General features: G+C 43.1%; 1 protein-coding gene across 1 annotated transcript in view; it reads right to left on the minus strand.

Moving 5' to 3' along the window:
• Window positions 1-5: 5 nt before the first annotated feature.
• RCC1L (RCC1 like) overlaps window positions 6-26,686 on the minus strand; it is a 28,202-nt gene continuing 1,521 nt past the window's right edge. The window contains exons 2-11 of the mRNA XM_030537021.1: window positions 24,973-25,102; window positions 16,680-16,808; window positions 15,716-15,782; window positions 13,533-13,584; window positions 11,590-11,674; window positions 7,997-8,178; window positions 4,268-4,352; window positions 3,415-3,588; window positions 1,712-1,797; window positions 6-179 (exon numbers count right to left, since the gene is read on the minus strand). Of these exons, the coding sequence (XP_030392881.1) occupies window positions 102-179; window positions 1,712-1,797; window positions 3,415-3,588; window positions 4,268-4,352; window positions 7,997-8,178; window positions 11,590-11,674; window positions 13,533-13,584; window positions 15,716-15,782; window positions 16,680-16,808; window positions 24,973-25,102 (1,068 nt within the window). The 3' untranslated portion in view covers window positions 6-101. The remainder of the gene's footprint in view (window positions 180-1,711; window positions 1,798-3,414; window positions 3,589-4,267; window positions 4,353-7,996; window positions 8,179-11,589; window positions 11,675-13,532; window positions 13,585-15,715; window positions 15,783-16,679; window positions 16,809-24,972; window positions 25,103-26,686) is intronic.

The following is a 26,686-nucleotide window of genomic DNA, read 5'->3' on the forward strand; positions in this document are numbered from 1 at the left end:
GCCTTTGTGCTCATGTTCAGTAATATAATACTGCACACAGGCAGCATGTGATCATCTTTTACCAGCCATTCCCCATGCATAGCTGAGGTACAGCACAGCTGTTAGATAAATGATTTAACCAGAGTTACCATATGATCAACTCCACAAGCCACATCAACTACCTCGCCTGGGATTGTCACCTGGAACAGGAAAAGAAAATTTGCTTTCAGGCTCTTTCTGTCTGTCACCTGTGTGCATGCACCCATATCAGCCAGGCTGAGTTGCTTTTAAAGTGCAAGCTATAGAACATTTTGGTGATGAGGTTCAGTCTGGGAAATTGAGATTAGATTGAAGCAACGTCAGCTCCAATCACAGGCACAGAAACAGCCAACCCTACAGAATTCATCAACATGCTGTAAAACGCAGACTCTAATAGTTTTCCATGGAAGCACATAATGCATTTATGGAGCGAGCAGAAAGCTCTAAATCAGACCTGGTTTGTTGGGAAATGCAGGGGATTAGAGCCCCAGCGCATCTGTTCTGAAAGCAGCACTTTGAGTGGAAGGGGCATAGACTAGAACACAGCAAGATGATTTGTTTAAGCATCATACAGGTTGGTGTAGCTAATCACTGAGGACAGACAGAACAGTTAAAGCCTGGGAGACTCTTCATGTTTGGTCTCAGTTCAAGGACAAGGGTGAATTTTTGAACTGGGAACACAAGCAGGTTAGTCATGCAAGTTATATTGAGGTCTTTAAGAAGAGCTGAACACTAGAGTTTCAGATGAGCAGTCCTCAATGAGGAATGAAATAGCTGCTGATAGCTATTATCCCCCCTTAGAAGGCAAAATATTGCTGTAATTATGGTAGGTGGGGGGAAAAGGCAAACAGAACACTATATATGGGGGCGCTCATGCTGCACCTCTTTTAAAGGAAGAGTAAGCTGCATTGCACCCTATTCCTGACCATTTTTAATGAACACACCACTGCCATCTACTTTGCTAGTAGCTATGTCCAGCGAGAAATGGAATAGTTAGAATTTATGCACTTGGCATTTGTGCCTGTTAATTACTGTAGAAATTTAACTACCATAATATAATTTTGTAGCAAATCTTAACTATCAGAGTTGTAAATACTTCTTCCTCACTTATTTAAACTGCACTTCTGCACAAAATGGTCCCTGCTTTAAATGTTTTTTCCTTCTCTCCCTTATTCTGTTTTTAAAAAGGATATTTCATGTGCCCAAAACTATATGCATGTGCCATGTGCTTAAGTGAGCTTTGCTACAGAAGCCTATCTCGAGTTACCTTAAAGGACCCTGAGTTTGAGAGTGACAGCTTGAAAATCTTGTCTGAAATGCGCAGACACTTTCAAACTCGATGCTCCATGGACATAGGTATGGGGATTTTTTCTTTAATTTAAATGAACTTTCATACCATGTTTGACATAATCTTGGCCATCTCTGCTTGACAGAGCACTTAACTAGAGCCCAAATCTCTGTTCTCCTGCTACAGTACAGACTAATTATAAAACGCCAGAACAACTGGAGACAACATATGGCTCTGACCTGACTCCATCCCTTCTGGTCAGGTAGTCTGAGAAGGAATTGATAAGATCATCTTGCATTTGAAGTGTTCATGTTACTTTCAGTGCCAAAATCCCCAACTAGGCACTGAGTGGGTGAGGCCTCACTACCCCTAGGGCATGGTTGTGCTTGAATGCAGTGTACTTACCCTCCATGGGAAATACTGGTCTTCCATTCTTCCAATCCCCAAGCACCCCCTTATATTCTTGCCCCATACAAACAGCTCTCCTCTGTCTGCAACAAGCAAAAAAAACCTGGGTCAGATGGCCTTTACAAAGGTCTTCACATATGAAGTAAGTAATTTTATTTATGAAGAAAGGGATTGCAGATGTGATACTTATGGAGTATGGCCTTCTAGTCAATAACCAGAGGGTTATAAATCCAGGAGGAAAAACCCATAGGTCCTGTAAGTTTAGTTAATATTGCTCTCTCAAGTGTTCTCTTGTCTTCACAGAAGAGCTTAGGGAACAGAGGCAAACAAGTTTTTGGTCTGTATCTTTTCTCCTCCACCCACCCAACAGCTCTAAGTGCAGGATTTTATTTAAAGGAACAGCCTGGCAGAGTCCACTAGAGAATTCTGAAATTCACAGAAGCTCCAGGTGCTCCATCCTCAGTCTGAGTCAAAGCAGGAGCTGCAAGGACAGAGGGCAGTGATGTGACCTTCAAGATGTTTAACTTTACGCATCAGCGCAAGAGCTACAGTGAGCCCCGTAAGCAAAGATAGTGCAATCTAGCATAAAGCCACCACTCCAAATCTGATAAATCTGTTCCTTAGGAGTGGTGGCTTCCAATCAGGGCAGAGCAAAACTGCATTCAGTACATTTAGAGAGGTCTGAGGCTTCTCACTCACTGTAGGTGCTCTTTGAAAATGTTACCTGGGTCCTCATTTCAAAAATTATTTATACCAGTGAAAGAACTCTGGGTAAACAAAGCCTAACTATTTCAGCAGGGGTGTGATTTTTTTTAAAAAACTGAAATAGTTAGAGGAAGAACCCCCTGTTTGGACACAGTTTTACAGCTATTCCTGTATGAGACTGGAAACACCCTGCACCACTTTAACTATAGCAGCAGCAAGAACAGTACAGCCTGTGAGCATAGACAAGCACTTAGGTGCTTGTTTCCCATCAACTTTTAATGAGACATAAGGTCCTAGGTCCCATTTTCAGAAGTGAGTCAGGTGCTTTTGAAAATGTTATACCTTGGTGCAATGACATGCACTCTCCCTTTCTTCAGTCAATGTGCCCCCAACGTTATGGAAAGTCACTTGAAGGAGATGGTGTAAATTTTCCCATTTGGCTACAGCTCAAGTCCAAAATTCAGCCAATATCAAGTTATTTTACCTATCACTGAGGGAAGCTTTTGCTCTTGAGATAGAGTAGCTACATCAGCTTCTGAGGTGCTGACCTTTGTGAGTTAACAAGTCTTCATTTTCAAACTACAGTATTTTCTTCACATACAAGCTTGATTTATTATAGTTACAGCTGCCATAACAGCGCTGCTGAGATTGTCATGGCAGTATTTGCATGGTAATGCTGTGGTTTCAGTTAGTTCAACTTGCACATATTTGCTGGCTGCAATTTAGAAAGGGAAGGGGCACAGATCTGTTTTACTGAACACAGATTAGGAATTTATCGCAGCAGTGTCTATAGAGGCCAGGCTGCCATCTGTCATTGAGATTGTCTGACTGAAAACATGATCAAACCCATTGCATTGTTTCAGCATAGTATTTTGGAGGTTTACATTTCACGTTTAAGGAGTGTTTTTTAGAAACCGAAACATCTCAGTAAGATTTTAAAAGGGGAACAAATTGAAGAGAGAGTTTTGCCACTGATCCATGGCCTGGAAACTTACTGTTAAGTGCAGCAAACTGGCTGAGTCCACAGCGAATGCGAGAAACGCGGGTGTCCGGACTGAAGTCTGACAAGCCAAAGAGGGTGGGTGGGATCATTTCTGGAGTCGCTGTTTCCATCAGGTTTGGTCCTTTCCCAAGAATTCCATATCCCCAGACAAAGACATTTCCTTCTCCTGCATTACAATAAAAACAAATGGTGTGAGTACATTCACTATTATGAAATTAATACAGGCTCAAATCTAATTAGACCCAAATTGCTATTTTCTTTTTCTTTGGGCTTGGCAAGTCATTCTGACTATTTAAAAAAACACAATGTGTTTCCATTTGGCTCCTTCCTGCATTTGAATTCTCTCTAACTTTGCCATGGATCATGTTCTGCCTCTGAATTATTAAAAATGAGTGGTTTCAGTTTGTCTCTGAGATATACCTTGGGCACTGCAGGCCTGTTCTAACATACAGAGACACTTATGTCCCAGCATTCTTAACCTCTTGGATTTGTGACGAAGCCCTGCACTAGCCAGCTCTGTTTCTGGTGTGAGACTTGAAAAAGAATTCTTCAAGTTCAGAACTTGTGAAAGCTGCCAGATGGACAGTGTGGAAGAATTAAATCATATAGACACAGCAACAGCAGTGCATGCTCCCTGTGCCAATATGCCTCAGCTCTGACCTTCAGGAACTTCTAGGGCTAAGTATTTCATTCCTAACACCTGATTCAAGCCCTCTTAAAATAACAGCCTGTAAAAATTCTGAATGTCAATCATCTGTAAAAGGCATAGCAATAGTGTAAAGTCTGTTTCATCTCCCACTGTATTAAATCCAGCAGGAGCCCTGCAACAGCAAAAATGAACTCACCGTTTACAACAGCATTGCCTGTCCCTCCACATGCAGCATCCTTTATCTTCCCAATCTTGAATGGTAAATGCCTTGGAACATTCACCTATTGAGAAAAAACCAAACAATTCTGACCTCAGAGAATGCGTACACCAGCAATCAGAACCTGGACATTAACTGATGGTTTTGGAAGTTTCTCTTAAGGCAAAGAATCTAAACAATGTATACAGAATGTCTGTTGTACAAGTCACCTTTCTCCCCTGTATCCATAGGATTGTTCAGGCGGTTACGTAAACTATGGATGCTTCCTCCATCTGCTGGACAATGAACTATGTTCAGTTGAATGAGGCCGAAGGAGAAGACAACTGATTGGGGAAAGTGGCAACGCTGAAACAATCCACCTTGCACTACAAAAGTGAAGAATTTTAAGAGGTGCATACCTAAAGGAATCCAGTCATCCCAGAGCTGAATTACTAGATATGACAAGACAGCTAGCCACTCAACAGGTCTGTTTGCAAACACTCACCAAAGAGACCAGAAGGCCATAGGCTGTAGCCCTTTTGTGACAGAGTTTCTAAAACACTGGAAAACCTATAGTTTAGTGGGTGTGAATGCTCAATGTTAGATAGATGAGCATTTCCTTTTCCAGAATAGTCATTACCCAAACTTGGCTCTAAGACCACATCTTTGGTGACCAAGCACTCTAACCCCATTTCCAGTCGCTCTCAGTATCCTCTCCAGGAAGCCTCAGATTGGAACAGTCTGACCCCAGGCTATTTAACCTACTAATTATCTCAAACATCCTTCCAAACTAGATAATTAGCCATAAACTGGGGAAACATCAGGATTAGCAAAGGGAACTAAACTAAACATTTACTAACATGGCATTAGTTTGATGGTCTGCTCTTAATTTTCCTTCAAATATAGCTGAATATTAATTAACTATTAGAATATGACCTCTCCACTGAGCTGAATGAGGCAAACATCTGCTTAATTACCAGAGTGCCACATTCAAGGCTGAGTCAGCATTTCAAATCTATTTACCATAAACATTTGCTCTAAGAAGAAATTTACATTTGTGAAATGACCCTGGGGGATTTTTGTAGAAGTCTGTGTTAGAGCCAGTAGGGAGGAATGGATGCAATTTATATGCTTCTGGTACTCTCAGAAGTTTGAGTGAGGCTAAATTTGTCAGATTACTTTTTGCTCATGTATTTGAAAAAGGCTTACAAATAAATTTGAAATGGATGATTTTTTAAAAAAACCTGAACAGTCCTAAGTATAAAAGTACTCAGGTCTCAAAAGAGGTGAGCGTCATCCCATTTTACTGCTGGGGAAACTGAGGCAGGACACGCCTGCCCAGTCATCCAGCAGGCAAGTAGCAGAGCCAGGGATAGAACCCAAGTATCCTGAGTCCCAGTCCAGTGCTCTATGCAGTAGACTGCACTGCCTCAGAAATGACCTAGTATTTCTGTTTCCTGACTGGATGCCAAAAATACACAGCTCACACATGACTGAGGCTGAGCTTTCTGCAAACCTTCTTTTCTGTAAAAGCCATCAGCAGAAGCCAATGTCCATGAGGAGCAAAGGTGACAGAAGCAAATTAAATTTTAAAAAGCAATTGAATGTCTGGACTTTTGTCTGTTTTTTGCAGTATTCACTCAGCCTCAGGTCCCTGCTGTAGACTCAAACCTTAATAAAGGGAAGCGTTATTTGTATGAGTAATATTTTTCAAAAACTACAGATTTCTAAATCTCTTTTAAATGGGGTAGGCAAACATTCACCATGAGCCTTTATGGCCCACTGAGTCATGGTATAATGAAAATCTTTGTTTGTGAGCTATCACCTTGCAGCGATTGTTTATAATCTGACAGAGGAGAATTCCCCACTCTACAGCAGGCAGTAAGTGCCAATTCATCTTCTGTGGGGATTTCAGCAAGCCAGCATCAACATACAGCTATGACGTTATCAGCTGTGGCTATTTTAAGAGATGACTTTGTACTGAATTAGAAGTTGACTGACACCATTATTTCCTGCCTTAAAATTAATGATGGGATGTTGGAAAGGATTCAGGGTTATATATAAAAATATGACAAATTTAATTTATTTTATGCTTAATGGGTTTCGGCAGCTATATTTTAAAATGTTTAAGTATATTGAATCACAAGGAGTCTATGCATGCTATGGGTCTACACTCATCTAGGAAACTATCAGCCCTGACATCAGACTGACAAGTATAAAACAGAGAAGTTCTAAGTGTTCAACTTAGAAAAAAAAATGTGTATCTGCAGATTTCAAAGAGTTTTACAATAACTGATCCAGTCCCTGTGCAATTGATTCTCATCCTTGTCATACGTATGGAGAGAAGGGGACACATGTGACTTGTCAAAGGTCATGCAGTGATTCAGTGGCAAAAATAAAACAAGTCCAGCAATTCTGTGTCTTGCCTTGGCAACTCCATTAGGCCAGAGACTGCTCTCAGTCACCCCAGTGTACATCCAAAATCTATCCAATGAAGTTGGGCCCACGCAGCCCCACCCTCATATGTTGTCCTATAGGTATAGCATGTAGTTAACCTGTGCTGTGTCTCTACCCTTTATGGCTGGGAGTTTCAGAGTTGCTTGAAGGAATTAGGTGCTGGACTCTTGTTGAAATTCACAACATACAGCCTTCAATCAACTCTCCCTCTGGGACAAAGCAACAGGAGGGCTTTGCAGAAAACTCAAGGCCAGTGAGACACAACTCATTTGACAGACTTAGGAATTTAAAAACAGAAGATTTTAACAACTTTAAATTGGCTCCTTTGAGTGGGGCCTTCTGCCACTTGTTATTTGGTTCACAATGGGAGGGGTGTGGCTGAATCCCAGCCAGACCAGGAAGCAACAATGGTCAGGACAAGTTAAAAATCATTTGCTTCAAGCCAGGGGGTCTCACAGCTGTTATCTTTGGGGCCTTTGTCCCCTTGTGATTTGACTTAGTGCAAGTGGAACTACACCTTAAATCCATTTAGAGATTGACACTGGAGCAGAATGTGGCCCCCTATCTCCTCTGGGAGGGGATCCTGCACAGAGCACATGATTCCAGAGTTCCCAACTGTGGTGGCTACCTATTAGATTTCTGAGGGGAGTTCAAGGTGTTGCTTTTTTTCCTATGAAACCCTAAATGGTATGTACCTGCCTACTGGAAGGACTGATTACTGCCAGAGCTGCAGACAGAAGAGGCACTCCAACTGGAGCACCTCTGGTTTGCAAGCTGGCAGGGCCTTCTCCAGGACAGGCCCTCAACTTTAGAGCATACTTCCCTTGCTTGGCCTGAAACAGCCCTAAACCGTGGGCTTTCAGGGCAAAACACTAATACAAGCAATACAATTATTCCTGGATGGTAGGACTTAGTAATTGTGGGTGAAGATACACTGCTAGCTGTGTCACTGTGTTACAGTGATTGTGTTGTCAAAGGCCCCTGGAGCAGGGAATAGCTACTTATTTTATAGCTTCATGTACAGAACAGTTACAGTGAAGCAGGTCAGGATTGACAAGGCCCTGGGTGGGATGATTTAGTTGGGGATTGGTCCTGCTTTGAGCAGGGGGTTGGACTAGATGACCTCCTGAGGTCCCTTCCAACCCTGATATTCTATGATTTTATGTAGATGCTCCATTATTTACATAGTGCCCAACGGCTAGCAGGTGAGTTGCAGATAGAAAATCATTTTAAAAAGTCATTTAAAGTGAACATTGGAACATCTGACCTAACCTGTGTCATCTCTGTGATGGATGCCAGCTGCATGTATTCGGAGTTTCCCCACCCAAAGAGGTCTCCTTCATCAGATACAGCCAGACAGCTGTCCCCATAGGTGGCAACCTGCACGATATTTACTCCAGCAATATCTCCGCCCAGTTTGGTGGGCACACTGGTGATATTGTAATGGCCAACACCTGGCAAGGAGAGAAAGAAAGACATGCTGTAATGAAATGCTGTACTTGTTCATATTAGAAATAAGGCAGACACCATGCACCTTATGGTGCCAGTCAACACAAGGCATCCAAAGACTGGATCTTTGGAAGCAACATCAAAAAGAGAAAACAGTGCATCTGCTTCTGGAGATCTGTTATCTCAAGGCTAAAGCAAGGATTTGAGTGATGAGTCCCTAGCATGCCTCCTGTGGAGACCGCAGCTCAAATCCTATGTTCTAGCAGTTTGGTGGCATTATTCAAGAGCCCACCGTGTATATTACAGAGATCAAACAGTTTGGTTCCACTGTCTCTCTCTGTAGAGAGAGATGCTCTGCTGTTACAGGCCCCAAAAACAACAAGGAGTCCGGTTGCACCTTAAAGACTAACAGATTTATTTGGGCATAAGCGTTTGTGGTTAAAAAATCCATGAATCTGAAGAAGTGGGTTTTTTTACCCATGAAAGTTTATACCAAATACATGTTAGTCTTTAAGGTGCCATCAGACTCCTTGTTGTTTTTGTGGATACAGACTAACACGGCTACCCCCTGATTTTTGTTAACAGTCCAGAGTATTTCAGAGCAGGATAATGCCACACTAAAATACTTGATCTTAATAGGATGGTTAAACAGGAATTAGCTCAGGGAAGCCCTATGGTCTGTGTTATGCAGGAGGTCAGATTTAGATCACCACAATAGTCCCTTCTAGCTTTAATCTATGGAACAGCTGCTGACAACCTGCATTTTCAATGGGAGTTGCAAGTGCTCAAAATCTCCCAGGCTTTTGTGCTAACAGGGCTATTTTTTAAAAAAGGCCCAGCACCCTTTACTTATCTCAAGTGAACAGTGATGAGCCCTCCAGTCATCTTTTTCTTATGACTGGGCTGCTATGAATCATTCTAGTACCAGCCCCACACTCTTCTTTCATGTTGAGCAGACAAGTTAGTTTCTTACCTTGGTACCCATGATCCAAGGCAAGGGAAGGCCTATCACCCAAAAACATGCATTGAGAACTAGCAGCAGCTGTAGCTAATGCAACTATTCCAAGCAAAGTATGTTGCAGCAGTTCTTCCTCCATCTGCTACAAAGCCAACCACTTCCTACTCTGACTAGTGACTATCAGCTCTGATGTAAGACAAAGGAATCTTTCTGCTCACATTTGGAATTCAGACTGATGCGTGCCACCCTGTATTTTGGAGGTGTCTGTTAAAAACAGTGAGGCTACTATACAATGGATTATGTAAAGCATGCATACTCCAATTCACCACTTCCCCTCCCCACTTTAAAGATCCTTCATTGCTATCACCAATCAATCAGGTTTCCCACCAGAGTCAATTAACTCCCCTCCTGAATCAACCAAACAGGTCACTTTTGAGTGGGAGAGAGACCTGTTCACCTGTGCTGTGGGTTCAGCACATTGAAACAATACTAACTGCACAGAACTCCCATTCCTCACAACATCTCACAGACCAATTGCCTAGAAAAAAGTAAATGAGCTCTCTTGATAGCATGGGTCTAGACAATTCAGGAGTGAGACCAGGATCTGGATCAAAAATAAAATGACAACATGACAACGCCTGGGGCTTGATGTGACCGGTCATCACACTGCTTCATTGCGCTCATTTACCTCAGCAGGCTCCTGAGCTAATGCACATGCCAGCACATCTAGGGCTCCCAGGGGACCTATCCCCCTGCTGTGGAACAATTTGTTCACACACCACTTGTGATTAATGGCTGTGTGCGTGCGCTAATGAAAAGATGCAAACAAACTAACAACTTCCACTTAACAGATGTCTGGTCCTGCTCTGCAGAAGTGGCTAAGACAGTCCACACTACCTAAAGAACCATGTTTAAACACTGCTGTGAAACATATTGTGACCACCCCTCCCCTGTGTTAGAACATGGTTTTATCTTGCCTGTGCAGATAGATGTGTTAGCGAATGCTGTTTCAAACCCAGCTGAGACCCAGGCTAAGATGGGGTTCCTAAAACCAGTTACGTTTCCTGTCCCCTCAGAAACACAGGTGGGTCACGGCGAAGAGGCAGGCTGGTATGGTGACAGGCTGCCTGGGGCCAGATGGAAAGCTAGTTTGGGAGTGGGGACACAAACTGGGGAGAGCAGTAAGAGGAAGCAATAGGCAGCATGATGCAGCCAAACAGGAGGGACAGAAGAACAACCCAGCTTAGAGGGCAGCAGGAGCAATTCAGAGGAAGGCCTCAGAAGAAGCCCCCAGAGACAGGAGAAGCTCTCAGGAGAAGGACCTTGGCCACAGCTCCCTGCCTAGGACAACAAAAGCAGCCAGGAAGGAAGTCTCAGTCAAGAACAGCAAGTTGAGGGATTGGGCGGGGGAGAGAAGAGTCTGGAACAAGGACAGCAGCAGTAGGTAAAGGCAATATAGAGCTGGATAGGTAACCCCGCCCTGTGAGGGGGCACAGCCTCACTCAAGTGGAGAAGAGGCTAATGAGCAATTCTGGGCTCAGCCAGCACTGAGCAGACATGTGTGAGGCTTGCTGTGCCTGGAGGGAAGCAGCTTGGGAAAGTCTGCCACAGGAAGGGGTGGTGACCGGGTGGGCAGATTCCTGTACTCAGTCCTGGCTACAGGGACAGATTAGCATAGAAGATGACAGTTGCAGACCTTGATGCCCCTGAGACTGCAGGGACCAGGTACAAAGTGGGGGTGACCAAAAGGAGGAGCAGATTTTCCCCCTCTCTGGGGAAGAAGAGGGAGAAGGACCTTTTTGTTGCTTGGAGAATCCCTCGTGTGCCATGAACAGGGGAAGGACTCTGTAAGCAACTTAAATCGAGGTCTGGTGGAGACACCCACCCACCACACCCCAACTAGAGTCCTTCCCCATTGCCACTTCTCATGTCTCGCCATGGGTGTGGGGGGAGTCTTAAGGTCAAACAGGGCCTAAAACTTAGCAAGGCCAGAGGACATTCAAATTTCCCTTCTAGCTGCTCCACTGCCCTCCCAAAAAATAAAAGGAATAGGCTCAGCTCATTCAAAAAAGCAGCAAGCGTGTAGGGTATTGTCTATATACTGTATATATAACCTTTTTATCTTGCCTGTGTGGACAGAAAAGCGTTTCATGTCAGGGCTCACCAATACGTTGAGATGGGATCGCTGTGACTATTTCAAGCACTATACAGCAATCCCATACCTATGCACTGGAGATAGAAATATTCTCAAACAGGTTTTGCTGGCAAGACAAAACCATGTTCTAACACAGGTCAGTTGCAATGTACCTTATCTCTACTTGCTACCACTATTAAATATCTGGCACTCTGTCTTACAGTCAGTTGAGCAGAGCAAACACTGTTCCAAGCTTTTACTAGTATGTGTTGGATTTACTATACAGCAACTTCAGCTCAGCTTCCACTTTTCTGAAAGACCTACCTGTTTGCCCATCAGCTCCCCATCCACAGGAGTAAACCTCGCCCCTCTCAGTCCTGAACAGACTGTGATCCTGCCCACAGACGACCTACAGGCAAGTGAAAAGCTACGTCAGATCATGCTGAGAATTAGTGCACCCTGACATCATGTGCGGACCTATGAATGTGAACTTCTTGTATTCAACATGCCTGTTCTCTTTAGCCAGAACTTGACAATTTTTTGGCCTTCTGTCCAGAGCAAATACAACAGCTGCATATGAGAGAGAAGGTCAAAACCACCCCAATACCGGCCTTGGTGAACACAGCAGAATTTTGGCTTTTGTCTGTAGTGAGCACTCCTGAAGTGACAATCTAATTTGTTGTGGAATTCTAAACAACACAGTGAACAGCGAGGCTCAAGCATGCAATACCCCAACATCATAAAATGGCCTCTGCGAATGACAGAAGAGAAGAGAACTCATCGCAACTGCTAAAACACCTCCCCCAGAATGGTATTTTCTGGCTCATGTCATGTCAGCTACACCGTGAAATTTGATTCTTTGACTTAAGAACTACAGCAACCTGGAATGTCCCTCTGCTGCTCCACATCTGTTCTGGAACTCAATCCCAATACCCACACCTGTCACGGGACTGGTATGAGCTATTCCAGTGATACTCAGACTGAGGCTCGTGAACCGCAAGTGGCTCTTTAATGTGTCTCCTGCCGCTCTTTGCAGCACGTGACATTAAAACATTGTGTGATTTAATTATTAACCAATCTAAGTTATTAACCAATCTGGATGCTTTTACTATTATTAACCAATTAAGTTATCAACTTAAACTAAATTATTAACTTGTTTGCTAATGTATAATTTATATATTATACATACACACACACTAAATATTTTATTTCCCTGTCATACTGTTTAAATATGAATATCTAGTACTATAGTAAATTAAGCAATGAATTCACACAACTGTGGCTCCCTTGGGTAATGCTAATTGCTAATTTGGCTCCTGAACCACTGAGGTCTGAGTATCACTGAGCTAGGGCCAAAATTTCCAAAGGCGAAGCCTAAAGTCACTCCTAAATCACTGGGTAAATTTTCAAGAACAGCGAGCACCTAAGAGCAAACACCAATATCACAGGGAGCTGCTAGGTGCTCAGCACACCTGAAAATCTGGCTAGTGATTTTTAAGAGTCTAAATGAGGATTTAGGCTTTTAACATTAAAGGACTTATTTTTTGAAAAATTTGGCCAAATATAATGGGGTCCTCTCCCACCCACTGGCCTGGATTAGTTACCTTGCTGTCTAGGCGGTCACTTGGTGGATTTTATGGGGCAAATTTTCCCAACTGCGCACATGCAATCCAGGTAAATGGCCATGCAAATGGCCAGCTGTGCAAGTGAACCGACCACTTTGTGCATGTAATCACTGCAGTTGCATGAAATAGCAGGGTAATCATGTGTGCTAATTAGGCCTGACCCAATCCTAGAAATCCTCATCTAGAATCTGACCTTATGTGGAATCTAGTTGGCAATTTACAGGGAGAATAGTCTCATGGTTAAGGTGCTGGATAGCACTTGGGACTTCACAAATGAAAGGTCTCAGTGTCCAACTGCTGCAAACTGATGATGGTAAAAGGAGAGGTAACAGACACAAAAAAAGAAAGCCGAGATGACTGAGAATGGTCAGGGACAGGCCTCTCATAACAGATAACACTCCTAAATGCAGCCCAAAGAAATTCAGCAGCAGAGGGTGCCCATCAACTAAGGTCTGATGTTTCCTGCTCCTATCTGGTCCTCACAGGTATTCAGACCCAGCAAAGTCAATCACACTAGTTAGGCAATGGGCAATTGCTCAAGCCAAGAAGAATCAAGCAGTAAGGCCCCTTTCCCATTTTAGAAGACATCGGTTGACCGACCCCCATCCTCAGACAGGTTTTAGATTGAGAAAAGGCTCTTACTTGCACAACCCTGCCGTCAAACTTCTGCAGTCGGTGAATTAGATGGCTCTCACTACATCACCGGCAGAGAAAGAGAAAAGGTAAAACAAAGGGAAGATTTCAAGAGTTTGCAACAAACTTCCAGAGGCTTGCTCTCTGTCATAAACATACAGCTACGGGTAGCATAAAATCCCTCTTTATCCTGAAAAGGGTTAAGAAGCTCAGATAACCTGGTTGGCACCTGACCAAACAGACCAATAAGGGGAGAAGATACTTTCAAATCTGTGGGGGGAAGGTTTTTGTCTGTGTCTTTGTTTTGTTCTCTTCAAGTTAGTAAGGAACCAAGCAGGAAAAATACATCTCCTTAAGCATATCTGGACTAAGCCTCTAGTATTGCACAAATAGTAAGTAATAGCAAAGAAATGCGTTGGGTTATATTTTGTTTTAGCTTGTGAATTTTCCCTGTGCTAGAGGGAGGTTTATCCCTGTTTTTGTAACTCTCAAGTTTTGCCTAGAGGGGAAATCCTCTGTGTTTCTGAATCTTTTGTTATTCTGTAAAGTACTTACCATCCTGATTTTACGGAGGTGATTCTTTTACCTTTTCTTTAATTAAAATTCTTCTTTTAAGAACCCGATTGTTCTATTGTTCACCTGTACCAACTGGTGAGGATATTATTCTCAAGCCTTCCCCAGGAAAGGGAATGCAGGACTTGGAGTCCTATTTCCCCCAAAATATTCCCCCAAGTGGTCCTTTTCCTGATTCTTTGTCTAAATCACTTGGTGGTGGCAGCATACTGTTCAAGAACAAGGTGGAACTTGTGCCTTGGGAAAGTTTTAACCTAAGCTGATAAAAATAAGCTTAGGGGGACTTTCATGCGGGTCCCCACATCTGTATCCCAGAGTTCAGAGTGGGGAAGGAACCCTGACACGCTCTTTGCAAAACATTTGGTGAAGACTCCCTTTCTCCATGTACTCAGAACACTTAACACTATAGAGCACTTTCCATCTTCTGAAGGGAGGGAAATGATGTCCCCTTTTTATAGATTAGTTTAAGTGATTACTCTAAAGCAATAGAAGTTCTACTTGGTAGAGATGGTACTTTTCTCTCAGGAGCTCCTGATTCCAGTCCCTAGATTATACCCAAACCACTAGATTATACTGCCTCTCCAAATTAATTTAGCACTAGTCTACCTGTTCTCACAGTACATTACCTGGCACTACATTAGTAGGGATGGAGAAAAGCTGTACTAAAAACCTCCACTGGGGAAAGGAGTATAAAGTAAAGAAAACAGACCTGTAAGAGTAGAGAATGATAGTCTCAACTGAGGAGCCAAGCAAAGCAAGGTCGATTTTGATTCTGTCACAGCTGGTGAACAGAATTTTTAAGTATCCGTGAAATATGGTTACCATCTAATGCTGGGAAGTGACCACTTTCCAGCATGAAGGCATCAAAGAACAACAAGCTAAAATACTGATTAGGCTTCCTTACGTTTACAGAGAGCATGTTACTTTGTGGATTAAGCACAGAATTAGGCACCAGCAGCTGCTGAGTTCCAGTCCATGCTCTGCCACAACACCTGTGACTGTGAGTGAGTGAATCCCTTTGGCTGTGTCTCCCTGTCCACATACGGAGGGATAACAATACTGCCCTCCCCTCACAGGAGTGTTTGGAGAATTACTGTCTGTATAGTATGTTTTACACTAGAGAGCCCTACTTAAGTGCCTATTACTATTGCTCCTTCCCCAGCTGCAGATTCAGACTGTGCTGTAAAAGGACTTCTTGTTCAGGATCAAATGCCTGTTTCTACCATTTTGATTATATATACACACTGACACACCTGGGCACTATCACCATCTGGGAGGCTAAAGATTGAAAACTGCCTGCAAATCACACTGGTCTTGAACTGTTTATGTAATTTGATATTTTCTTGCTAACGTCTGTGGAAAAGGAAGCCAGCTGCTTATGCCTGTTTTATATCTCAAGAGCATGGTGACCCCACAGTGCTCAGGCCCTGAGGCTTTACCCACAGTCCCAGTGGAGGGTTAGACCTCCCAGGCATGAATGGTTAGTTTTTGGACCAGGCAACCTTGACCAATGTCCTTTCACAGTCACTTTTCCTCACCTAGCTCCAATTGAAAACTAATTATAGGATATATTCTATTATGCAAAAATAAAGGGTATGAATTTGGAGGGGTATTCTCACCTGTAAATTTCACCTTCAGTAACTTTTCGGCCACACTGCCCATAGGAATTGTTGCCCATGCTGAAGACTGAAAAATAACAATTGCCTTTATGTGACTTCCATTTAGCTATGAGAGTTAATATCAAAACATTTATTCTCTCACAGATGTTGGCTCCTAACTGCAACATGGCCTGCAAAATCCCAACATACACCCAAAATGCTTAGCTCTCAAGCACCCACAAGATGATCTTGAACCATCTCACCAGGGTTCACCTAAATATGAGAGATTCAAGACATTTCAGGCAACAATGTCTAAGCAGTAATGTCATATGCACTGTACTGGTACCAGGAGGCTAGTGGCCATTCCTTCATAATTGACTAGCTCATTCCACTGTTGCCTAGGAGATTTAGAAATAAGATCAGCATTTCCACAGCAGCACTAAATCAAGTGATCAATTCTCCCAGGGATCAACGGCTGCACTGGGATGCTAAATATTGCGCCGAAGTTGGTGTGCTAAAGAATTCTCAGGACAGTTGAGAGCCAGTCAACACAGGGGTTCCTCTATATAGAGGCGCATTAATTCATTACATTTATGAATGCAACGTTCTACCCAGACAAGTAGCACTTAGAGGTTTCACAAACAAAATGCCATAGCTGTTCGAAACCTGAATTAGAAAATACATCCAGCTGAAAAAGACAAAATACCCTACACTTAATAAGCCCCAGGGCTAGACAAACAAACCATATTTTAGAATACTTGTAGATGTTTTTGTACTGCATCTTGTGCCAGATGGAACGCAGAATGCAAAGAAGATTTAAGCTTAGAACTTCCCCTCCACTGAACAATCCTGCTTTAAGGATTGAACACACACTTCCATGTGCCATATTTATACAGTCAGGTATGGGTTCAGCTTTTAAGGAAAGAAAAAAGAAAAGACTTGAGCAATCTGTTGTCCCTTGCCACCACTAGAAGTGATATTGTACCTCCTTCCTTGTCCGTCAGGATCAGTGAATGAGCTCTCCCGCAAGACACCTGCAAGACCCGGGTCTCCTGGGGAGTGTCCAGTGGTAATGGAATGGGAGATGGTTCCAAGACGTACTCATAGCCTTTAGCTTTAAGAAGGAACAGACAAATCAGAAATTAACAACTTCTACAAACTGAACTTGGTGTGTGTTTGCTGGCAGATTGTATTTATAAACACACATTGCCAAACAGGCTCCTATGATAGGTAAAAGACAGTTTATGATCCAGAAAGCAAAGATCCTAACCAGAGTGAAGGGGTGACCTGGATCTCTCTCATACTAATTGCTAATAGGAAAGGCTTGGAAACAGCAAGCACTGGATTCTGCTCAGTAAGCAATTCACAGAATGCAGGAGTTTGGTGGCATTAGATTTTAGGTGCCCACATTCAAAGAATTTGAAATTTTCATTTCAGCAAAGCAGTTAAGTATGTTGGATGGATTACTGACGAGCTTGAAGTTAAGCATGTGCTTAACTACTTTGCTGACCTGGGGGCTTTGTGACTCTGACACAATGGGAGAAAATATCCCAAGTCAGTGTGGAAGGTGAATAGGGAGCCTCATGACACCATACTTAAAAGCACAGCAGATAAAAATTCCTCTAGGAAAAAAGAATGCAAGGAACAGGCAGCAGCAAATGTGGCTTCACAAGGAATCAAAGATGTAAAGGTTTTTTTTTTTAAATATTGTACTAGAAATGAAAGTTGGTATCTCAACAGAATATACAATTAGTTTAGGCCATACGGGAAAAGAAAAAAGCAGCAAAAATTCAAAATATAATTAGTGCTAGTCAAAAGGTTAAAGAGAGATGAAGACCTTTTACAAATGTATCAAAGGAAGAAATTATACTAGAGGGAAAACGACTCCCTTAAGATCAGACTGCGATATCTTTACACACAGTGAGTAGAGGTACCTTACGCCACAAGTCATCCCACTGATTGACTAGGATCTCTTGTACGGCCACATAACCTCTTTGTGGGTATCAACAATCTGGATCTTAGTAACTGGAGGGGGCTTGCAATTCAAACAACAGGAAATGCAATACAAGAGACTGCCTACACAGAGGCAGGTTTCACTGGGAAATAGCCATTCTATCGCTCTCTAATGCGGCCACATCACCATCTCAATACCAGAAAGATATTGACAGGCTGGAGGGAGTTCTGAGACTTAAACTACACTACAAAGCTAGGTCAGCTAGAAGTGTGTTTAAAAAAGAAAAAAAAAAAATCACATCCCCTAATGAACATCGTGACGCTGGCAGAACAGGTGCCGGCTCATGCCAAAATCCCCATGTCTCAATCGAACACTGACGCAAACATAGCTGGAATGAGGTTGACTCACCTGTGTGTTAATATGGTTAAAATCATTCTAATACCTACAAGAACATGTTTAGGCTTTATAAAATGGTTGTGAGTTGCTGCATGCATTAATCTAACTTACAGCATCTGTATCCCATACAGTAAGGTAATACTTGTAAGCCTCTGTGACTCTATGTAAATCACCAGACAGGAGAGAGAGATTAATTACTATGAAGTGCTGATCTGCAACACAAGATGTTATATCCTTCCAACAGTAAAGGTCCATCAACACCAGACAGACTATTGTGGGATGTTAAAGAGGACAAAAAGACTTGTTCTGCTCTCCTCCCATGCAGATAGAATCAGATTATTAGAGTTGGAAGGGACCTCAGGAGATTATCTAGTCCAGCCCCCTGCTCAAAGCAGGACCAATCCCCAACTAAATCCTCAAATGGCCCCCTCAAGGACTGAATTTACAACCCTGGGTTTAGCAGGCCAATGCTCAAACCACTGAGCTACCCCTCCCCCCATGAGTCATGCAAGTGGATTCCTCCTGTCAGCTGAGCTTGCAGCTCAGAGCACATGGCAGGAGAGGATGCAAACACCAAACAAAAGGAACTAGGCATCTCTACACTGCTTCAGCTCTGGTGGGGGGAGGGAGTGGAGGAAAAGAGGGCAAGGATTGTCTAGGCATAAGAGCACCTGATCTACTTAGCCTGGGTTAGCTCTAAAGGACATATAGAGCTTGCTTATTGTAGAAGCGTCTATTATCTTTTGAAACATATAACTGTTTCTCATTTGTGTGTGTATGTTCACCTGGTTTCACTTGGTAAGTAACTCATTTCCTTCTCCTATCTAATCAACCTTCTTATAATTTTTATAGGCTTGGTTACAAGTGTTGTCATTGGTGTGAGATCTAAGGTGCAGGTGACCTGGGGTAAGTGACTGATCCTTTGGGACTGAGAGTAACCTGAATATTGCTGTAACTCTTGCAGTAAGGAACCATCTGTCATAGAGACATGCTCACGTGGGTGGCAAGATAGATCAGAGTGCCAAGGAGACTGCCTTTGACTCCAAGTTAAGGCTGTTATAGAGCCTTAGGAGTTTACACTTGACAACTGATTGGTGAAATCTAAGTATATAAGTCACAGCCAATCTGGGGCTTGTGTCCTGGTTCCTAACAGTTTGCCCTGAGATTGGTGCTCCCACTCTTGAGCTTCTACAGGCAGCATTACAGTTATGTCAGCTAGAAGTGGGGGGGGGGGTGTCACATGCCCTGGTCAGTATAATTTTGCTGGCAAAACCCATGGTGTAGACACCTGCCATCAGAACAGTGCTATTGATGGTTTAGTGAATATTGTTCAGGGAGATGTAGCTAGACCAGGGCACACACAAAAAAACCTTTTGGCCTCCACTTGGGGGCTCTGTCAACAAAGCTATACCAGCAAAGGCTCTGTTGTGCACACAAGCCCAGAGAAGAGCAACCAAAGTGATCAGATAGCTGGAGAGGAAAGAGTAAGAGGGCTAAATATTTATAGCTTGCCCTGGAGTTGGTTAGGGGGTGGGGAAGAGATTATATCAGTCTAATAAAACTGAAGGATGTAATTACCCAGGATGGAGAAGAATCATTTAGTGTGGTAACTGAGGCATAACTAGAAGTAATGGGATGAAGTTAAAGGGAAATTTAGGCTGAATATCAAGAGAAAGATTCCTAACTTCGAGACCTCAGACTGGGGTGCTTCAGTCATCAGCCATGCTCTAAAAGGGAAAGCATATAACTCTAACATTAAAATCCCCAAACTTATGAATGAGGCAATGAACCAATGAAATGGATGGTACTTGATGATTCCATGAACAATGATGTTTTCCCTGAAGATGAGAAGAGACACATCTTAGAAAAAGCTCAAACATGCCTGGAAGCATTTGAAGATGGAGTTAAGTGTGTTAGGTGCCTAGACTGTGGTGGTTTTTAAAAAAAACAAAACAAAAAACAAAAACCAGACTTTTAGGTACCAGCCTTATGCCCCCCAAACCAGCTGAGGGAGAGGGGAAAGGAGGCAGAGGCCTCCTGTGAAACCTGTAGCTTGGCAGTTTGGATACTCAGCCAGGCTGTGGGCAAGGCTGGTGTAATTCCCCCACGTGCCTGAAAAGAAGGGATTTGAATAGACATCTGTCAAGTTGAGTGTCCTCATTACTGCACTAAGGATCACTCCATCCCCAGCAGCACAGCTTAGTAACCAGACCTCTACACTATAGGGGGTCAGCTCAGCATTTACTCTTTATTTGGACCAAATAATTGCTAATTAAAATGGAACAGCTTCAAGAGGAAAGCCTGAGGGAGCCCCACACCAGGACCCCACCTAGCCCAGAACTTAGGAGATGGCTGTTGACATCCTACCAGGCAGGCAGAAGGGGAATTGAACAAGAGAAGAAAAGCAACCCACCTCACAAGATCCCTTAGTTCAGCACTTGCGAGATAGCAGATCCCAGTTCACATCCCTTCTCAGTCGGTAGCCTGGGGAAACAAAGCAGACTCACCCCCACTCCAGGTGAGTGCCCTAACCAAAGAGTAAAAGTTAGGAGGCAGTGACACCTCCGCTGAGGACACTGATCTAAGAAGAAGTGACAGATCGCTGTTCAAATCCCAACTCCTCCTGAGGCCAGGAGAGGAAACTGACCCAGGCTCTGCCAGATCCCAGGTGAATACACTAACCATTAAGCTAAACATCATAAAGGAGGCCCTGGCCTCCCCCGCTGCCTTGTGTGGTTTTAGGTGCCTACCCAATTGAGCCCCCAAGGGAAGATAAGCAGCACAATGGTTTGAGAATCATGCTGGGGCTTAGGCCTGAGGCTCACAGGATAAGAGAAAAGGTCCTCTCACAAATCAGTAACTGGCTAAAAGATAGGAAACAAAGCGTAGGAATAAATGGTCAGCTCTCAGAATGGAGAGGGGTAAATAGTGGCATCCCCTAGGGGTCTGTACTGGGACCAATCCTATTCAATATTTTCATCAATGATCTGGGAAAGGGGGCAAACTGAGGTGGCAAAATTTGCAGATACAAAAATTACTCAGGATACTTGAGTCCAAAACAGACTACAAAGATCTCACAAAACTGTGTGACTGGGTAACAAACTCTCAGATGAAATTCAATCTTGATAAATGCAAAGGTACACACACATTGGAAAACATAATCCCAACTATACGTATAAAATGAAGGGGTCCAAATTAGCTTTTACCACTCAAGAAAGATGTCGGTATCATTGCAGAGAGTTCTCTGAAAACATCCACTCAATGTGCAGTGTCAAAAAAAAACAAAAACAAAAAAAAAACACCACACAACAGAACGTTGGGAACCATTAAGAAAGGGATAGATAATAAGACAGAAAATATCATATTGCCACTATATAAATCCATGGTACACCCACATCTTGAATGCTGTGTGCAGATGTGGTCGCCCCATCTCAAAAGAGATATTGAAATTGGAAAAGGTTCAGAAAAGGGCAACAAAAATTATTTGAGGTATGGAACAGCTTCCATATGAAGAGAGATTAAAAAGACTGGGACTTTTCAGCTTGGAAAAGAGACCACTAAAGGGAGATATGATAGAGGTCTATAAAATAATGACTGGTGTGAAGAAAGTAAATAAGGAAGTGTTATTTACTCTTTTACATAACACAAGAACTAGGGGGTCACCAAATGAAATTAATAGGCAGCAGGTTTAACAACAAACAAAGGAAGTATTTCTTCACACAATGCACAGTCAACATGTGGGATTCTTTGCCAGAGAATGTTGTGAAGGCCAAGACTATAAGAGGGTTCAAAAGAGAACTAGATACATTCATGGAGGATAGGTCCATCAATGGCTATTGGGCAGGATGGTGTCCCTAGCCTCTGTTTGCCAGAAGCTGGGAATGGATGACAGGGGATGGATCACTTGATGATTACCTGTTCTGTTCATTCACTCTGGGGCTCCTGGCATTGGTCACTGTCATAGGACGGATACTGGGCTGGATGGACCTTTGGTCTGACTCAGTAAGGCCATTCTTACATTCATGTGCACAGGCAGAAACGCAGGGACTAGGGAAGTTTTAGAGCAAAAACTTAAGCACCAACAGGGTTGGGAAGCAGCTGTGCAGGGGTTTTGTGAACTGCGGTGGTGCCTAAACCTGAGATTTAGGCACCCAAGTCCCTTTCTAGCTCTAGTTATGTGTGCTCATGGTGTGGAGTGAGTGTACCCACTCCTAGCTCCCCAAATTCCACTCGGAGTGCCTCTAGCAAGAGCTGAGCACATTCCCCAGCTCAGGCCTGCTGCATCAGCGCTATCTGTAGCTCCAACTGCTGGAGTTCTCAGGCTAGTTTGACCCATTGCAAAAACAGATCGGGGGAAGTGCAGGGTCTAGTCACCAAGGGACCCCAGAACTGTAGCCCAGATGCTGCTCTGGGTCTTCATCTGGCAGAGCAGTTCTCAAGCCAATCTGGCTCTGCGTTTGCATGTTGGAGCACTTTACCGTTAAACACGGCTCATTCGCTGGGAGAGGGAGGGAGCTGGATCTCAGAAGTCCCTTAACCATGACCTTAAATTTACACCACAAATGGTACCACAGACCTTCTACTAGCATACAAATTTCCAAGCCAATCTGACTCTATGAACTTCAGCACACTTTGAATGTTTACCTACTGCAGCCTGTGTGTGGCTCTGGCACCCGTTGGCGTTCCCTGTCTTGCTCACAGGAGCACCACTTTGTAAAACCAAACTGAAAATCTACTACTGTTTGGATTATTGGAGTTGGAGCTATGGGTTGGCCAGCTCAGGGGAAGGCTAGTAAGATACGTTCATTGTGCACACTGATAATTTTCCCCTCGCTTTGTGCAAAAGTGATTTCTTTCCATCCCAAGAACAAGCACGAAATATCAGCTGCAGTGTTTCAGTAACCCACCTGCATGCTGTCATTTATCTGCTTGCTCCCATTGCCTACACTGGGCAGAAACACTCAGATCTGATCACTCCTCAAAGATGATACAACAGTCTAGGAGGGAACCAAATCTCTGCCTGTTGGTGATTTATACATTAGGACCACTACTCTGAATTCAGGGCATTGACAGACCTGATGTAACCAGAGTGTTAATGAAGGGTGGAGGGATAGCTCAGTGGTTTGAGCATTGGCCTGTTAAACCCAGGCTTGTGAGTTCAATCCCTGAGGGGCCACTCAGGGATCTGGGGCAAAAATCAGTACTTGGTCCTGCTAGTGAAGGCAGGGGACTGGACTCAATGACCTTTCAGGGTTCCTTCCAGCTCTATGAGATAGTATATCTGTGTGTGTGTGTGTGTGTGTGTATTATATATATATAAGCAGTAGCTGAATCAAGTAGCTTTTGCTCAGTAGCACTAGCAAGATTTGAAGGTAGGTAACTGCAGCTTTTTCAGTCAGCAGCCTACGTCTCACCGGTATTTTTATTTTACAGTGGTAAGCAGCAAGCATCTCTGCATAATGTGCACTATGAGTTGTTTGCTGAGAACAAAACCAGTGAGAAACTGCCGCCAACAATGGTTCCTTCAGGCAGCACCTGAAATGTGCAAATTATCAGTTAGGCTCATGCAACAGTACAATATCTTCATGTGTCGCGTCAACAATGGATGACTGATAACTAACCCAGGTCATCTTGTTCCTAAACTGATGGTGCTGCCACTTGCCCCAGAAGCCATCCTTACTTCTGGGCAGTGCAGCGGTGAGAGTACCTGTGCAACAAGGAGGTGGAAAGGCCACAGGGAAGATTTCATGTGCTCCAATGCATGCAACTGTGACAGTGACGAGTGTAGCAACAGAGTACTGAACACACCCCACACAGATTCTGAGGGGGAGTAAACATGTTTCAGCTATCTGCAAATTACTGTGACTACTTTTGTGAGTAAATATAGCATGAAGGGGTGTTACATTATACATTCAGTAGCCAATAGTCAGATGTATGGGTTACATAAGAGTACGTGGTTATACTTCGTTACTCACGCGATATATTCATACAAGACATTCTTCAGCCCTTCTATTAAGAGTCTTTACTGTTATATAAGAAGTTTACATGTACTGTCATTGTATTCAGTGCTAGTAAGAAGATCATTACAGTTGTTCCATGTGTGCTTTAGACTTTCATCTCTGGCCAGGCAGACAACATCAAAAATATGTTTTATAATTAGGGAGCAGGGGGTCTTGTCTGCATAATTTTATAAAGACAGCAGAAAGATAAAGCTTTTGTCAAATCAGACCATTCTCCAAATAACAACAAGCTCATACTGTCATATGCTTTAACGAAAGGCTTTAACGAAAGGCAAAAAAAGTATGGGAAACGTGCACACAATATATCATCTGGGGCTAAATATTTACCAAGCCTTCCAAAGCAGTACTATGTTGAGTACATAGTTGCATTCTCAATTGTATTTAGAAGCTATCTGCCAATTTAGGGCAACATTAAACTATGTTTCCATGAGTTAAGGCCCTTTTTGTGATTTTATGATTTGTTCGGATTGGATGCCCAATAATGTTAAAACATGACATGACACGGAAAAACAGCACCACTTCTAGCATCTACAACCACCCTGGCGATAACCACCAGATATGTGCCTAACGTGTGGTAGCAAAGACATTTTCCTAGCTGATCGGTTTGCCCAAAATGGGTTTGGGCTGGTACACTACAAATACAAAATACATTTATAAAACCACTCCATGGACAGAACTAAATTCTTTACATGACAGAACACTAAAAAACCCTCTCAGCCTCCAACACTGCAATTCAATCATAGTCTCCTCCCCATCCCCGCTAGCTCTCCACCCTCAGGAAATGCCTAGGTCACTCTTTCTTAAAGGTCACTCAACTCCCTTAGGATTTAGACTTCTAGAAACATCTGCAAGTTTTCCAATAGCTTATTTATGACCCCTCAAATCCCTACAAGAGCTGAGATGCTTACTTCGATCCTTCCTGCTTCTCTGAAAGCCAAGCTGAGAATCCTTGTTCAGCCCCATGCCCCAAACTTTGGTAATGTCAGTGGTTTTTGAGGATATTAGTGTGAAGCCATAGCCACATGCTGCAGAGGATACCTTTAAGAAAAAAACAAAAAAATTGAGTTATAAATCTGCTTTGAAGCTAATTTGATTTTATAAACTCAGAATCATGTTTATTTAGACCACTGCCCCCAATTCATGACAAAGGAGTCTTCTGGGTACAGCCCTTACCAGAGGGTCATCAATAGTCCTTAAGCTGTTGGAGTTTAAGAATAAAACTCAAACAGCTGCTAGACAAGCTTCTAAACCAGGTGTTCTCAAACCAGGGATCGGGACCCCTCAGGGGGTCGTGAGGTTATTACGTGGGGGGGGGAGTCATGAGCTGTCAGGCTCCACCTCAAGCCCTGCTTTGCCTCCAGCATTTATAATAGTGTTAAATATATAAAAAAGGATTTTAATGTATAAGGGGGTGGGGATCACACTCAGAGGGTTGGTATGTGAAAGGGGTCACCAGTAAAAAAGTTTGAGAATCACTGTTCTACACACTTGTTCATTTAGCAACTAGTCCAATAGTACTGTTTGTTGTTAAAGACACAGCCTGATCTAAGCTTAAAAATTAGATCAACCTAGCTATGTGGCATTGGACTGTGAAAAATTTCTCACCCTGATCACTGTAGTTAGGGTGACCTAACTCCCAGTGTAGACACAGCTAAATCAACAGAATAATTTTTCCAATCATCTTAGGGCTAGTCTACACAAGCAGCATTTGGAAAAAAAAAACCACCTTCATGAGAGGCGTAGCTCCCAGCGCTGATGCCTTGTCTACATCAGCGCTGAAACTTGCTTCGCTCGGGGGGAGGGGGGGTTCACACCCCTGAGCGAGAAAGAAAGTTGCAGTGTTCTAAATTGCCAGTGTAGATGAGCCCTTTGCTACCACCTCTTGGAGAGGCGGATTAACTACATTGATGGGTAAAAAATCCTTCCGTGAACATGGGAAGCATCTATACTACAGTTCTATTGTGGCACAGCTGCACCACCATAGCTCTGCCACTGTGGCAGCTGTAGTCTAGACATGACCTAAGCAGTACATATAAAAGTTTTGCTAAGTCATCATCATGTCTGTGGAATGTACGAGACAACCGCAAAGTAGTCCAGACTAAGAGAGACTATGCACTGCTGACCCGATCCTTCTTGCTTCTTTTCTGAATAAAAATCGAGGATGAAAATTCATTCTAAAAACTTTTTTTTTTTTATGCTTCAGTAATAGCACTGTATGGACACAGTACTCAGGTGCAAGTTTAACACTCTAGGAAGTAATGACTACTGCCAGATTCTGGACAGCCCAGGCTAGATTTAAGACCAAAAAGCTGTTCATCTTGATAAGACTAGAGCTCTATCAATATACCTAAATTCACAAATGCAGCAACCCCTGCAGTCCAGTCTTGGAACACTTGGTGGAGCATCAGTCACACAAACAAAAGAATGAGAAGCAGGACACAGAACATCAACTCTCTTCCACTTAAGCACAATTTGAATAGCAGAAACTAATAGGATTTTGTTTTCTCAACTAGTAAGTAGTTGGATTTAAAAATAGAAATAAAGACTAAAAAACCATTTACATAAATTTAAGCCCTCCTTGGCAGAGTGCAAGCCAACAAGCATTAGGCTAAAGGAGATGAA

The sequence above is a fragment of the Gopherus evgoodei genome, chromosome 17 (assembly GCF_007399415.2).
Source record: "Gopherus evgoodei ecotype Sinaloan lineage chromosome 17, rGopEvg1_v1.p, whole genome shotgun sequence".
Taxonomy (NCBI): Eukaryota; Metazoa; Chordata; order Testudines; family Testudinidae; genus Gopherus; species Gopherus evgoodei.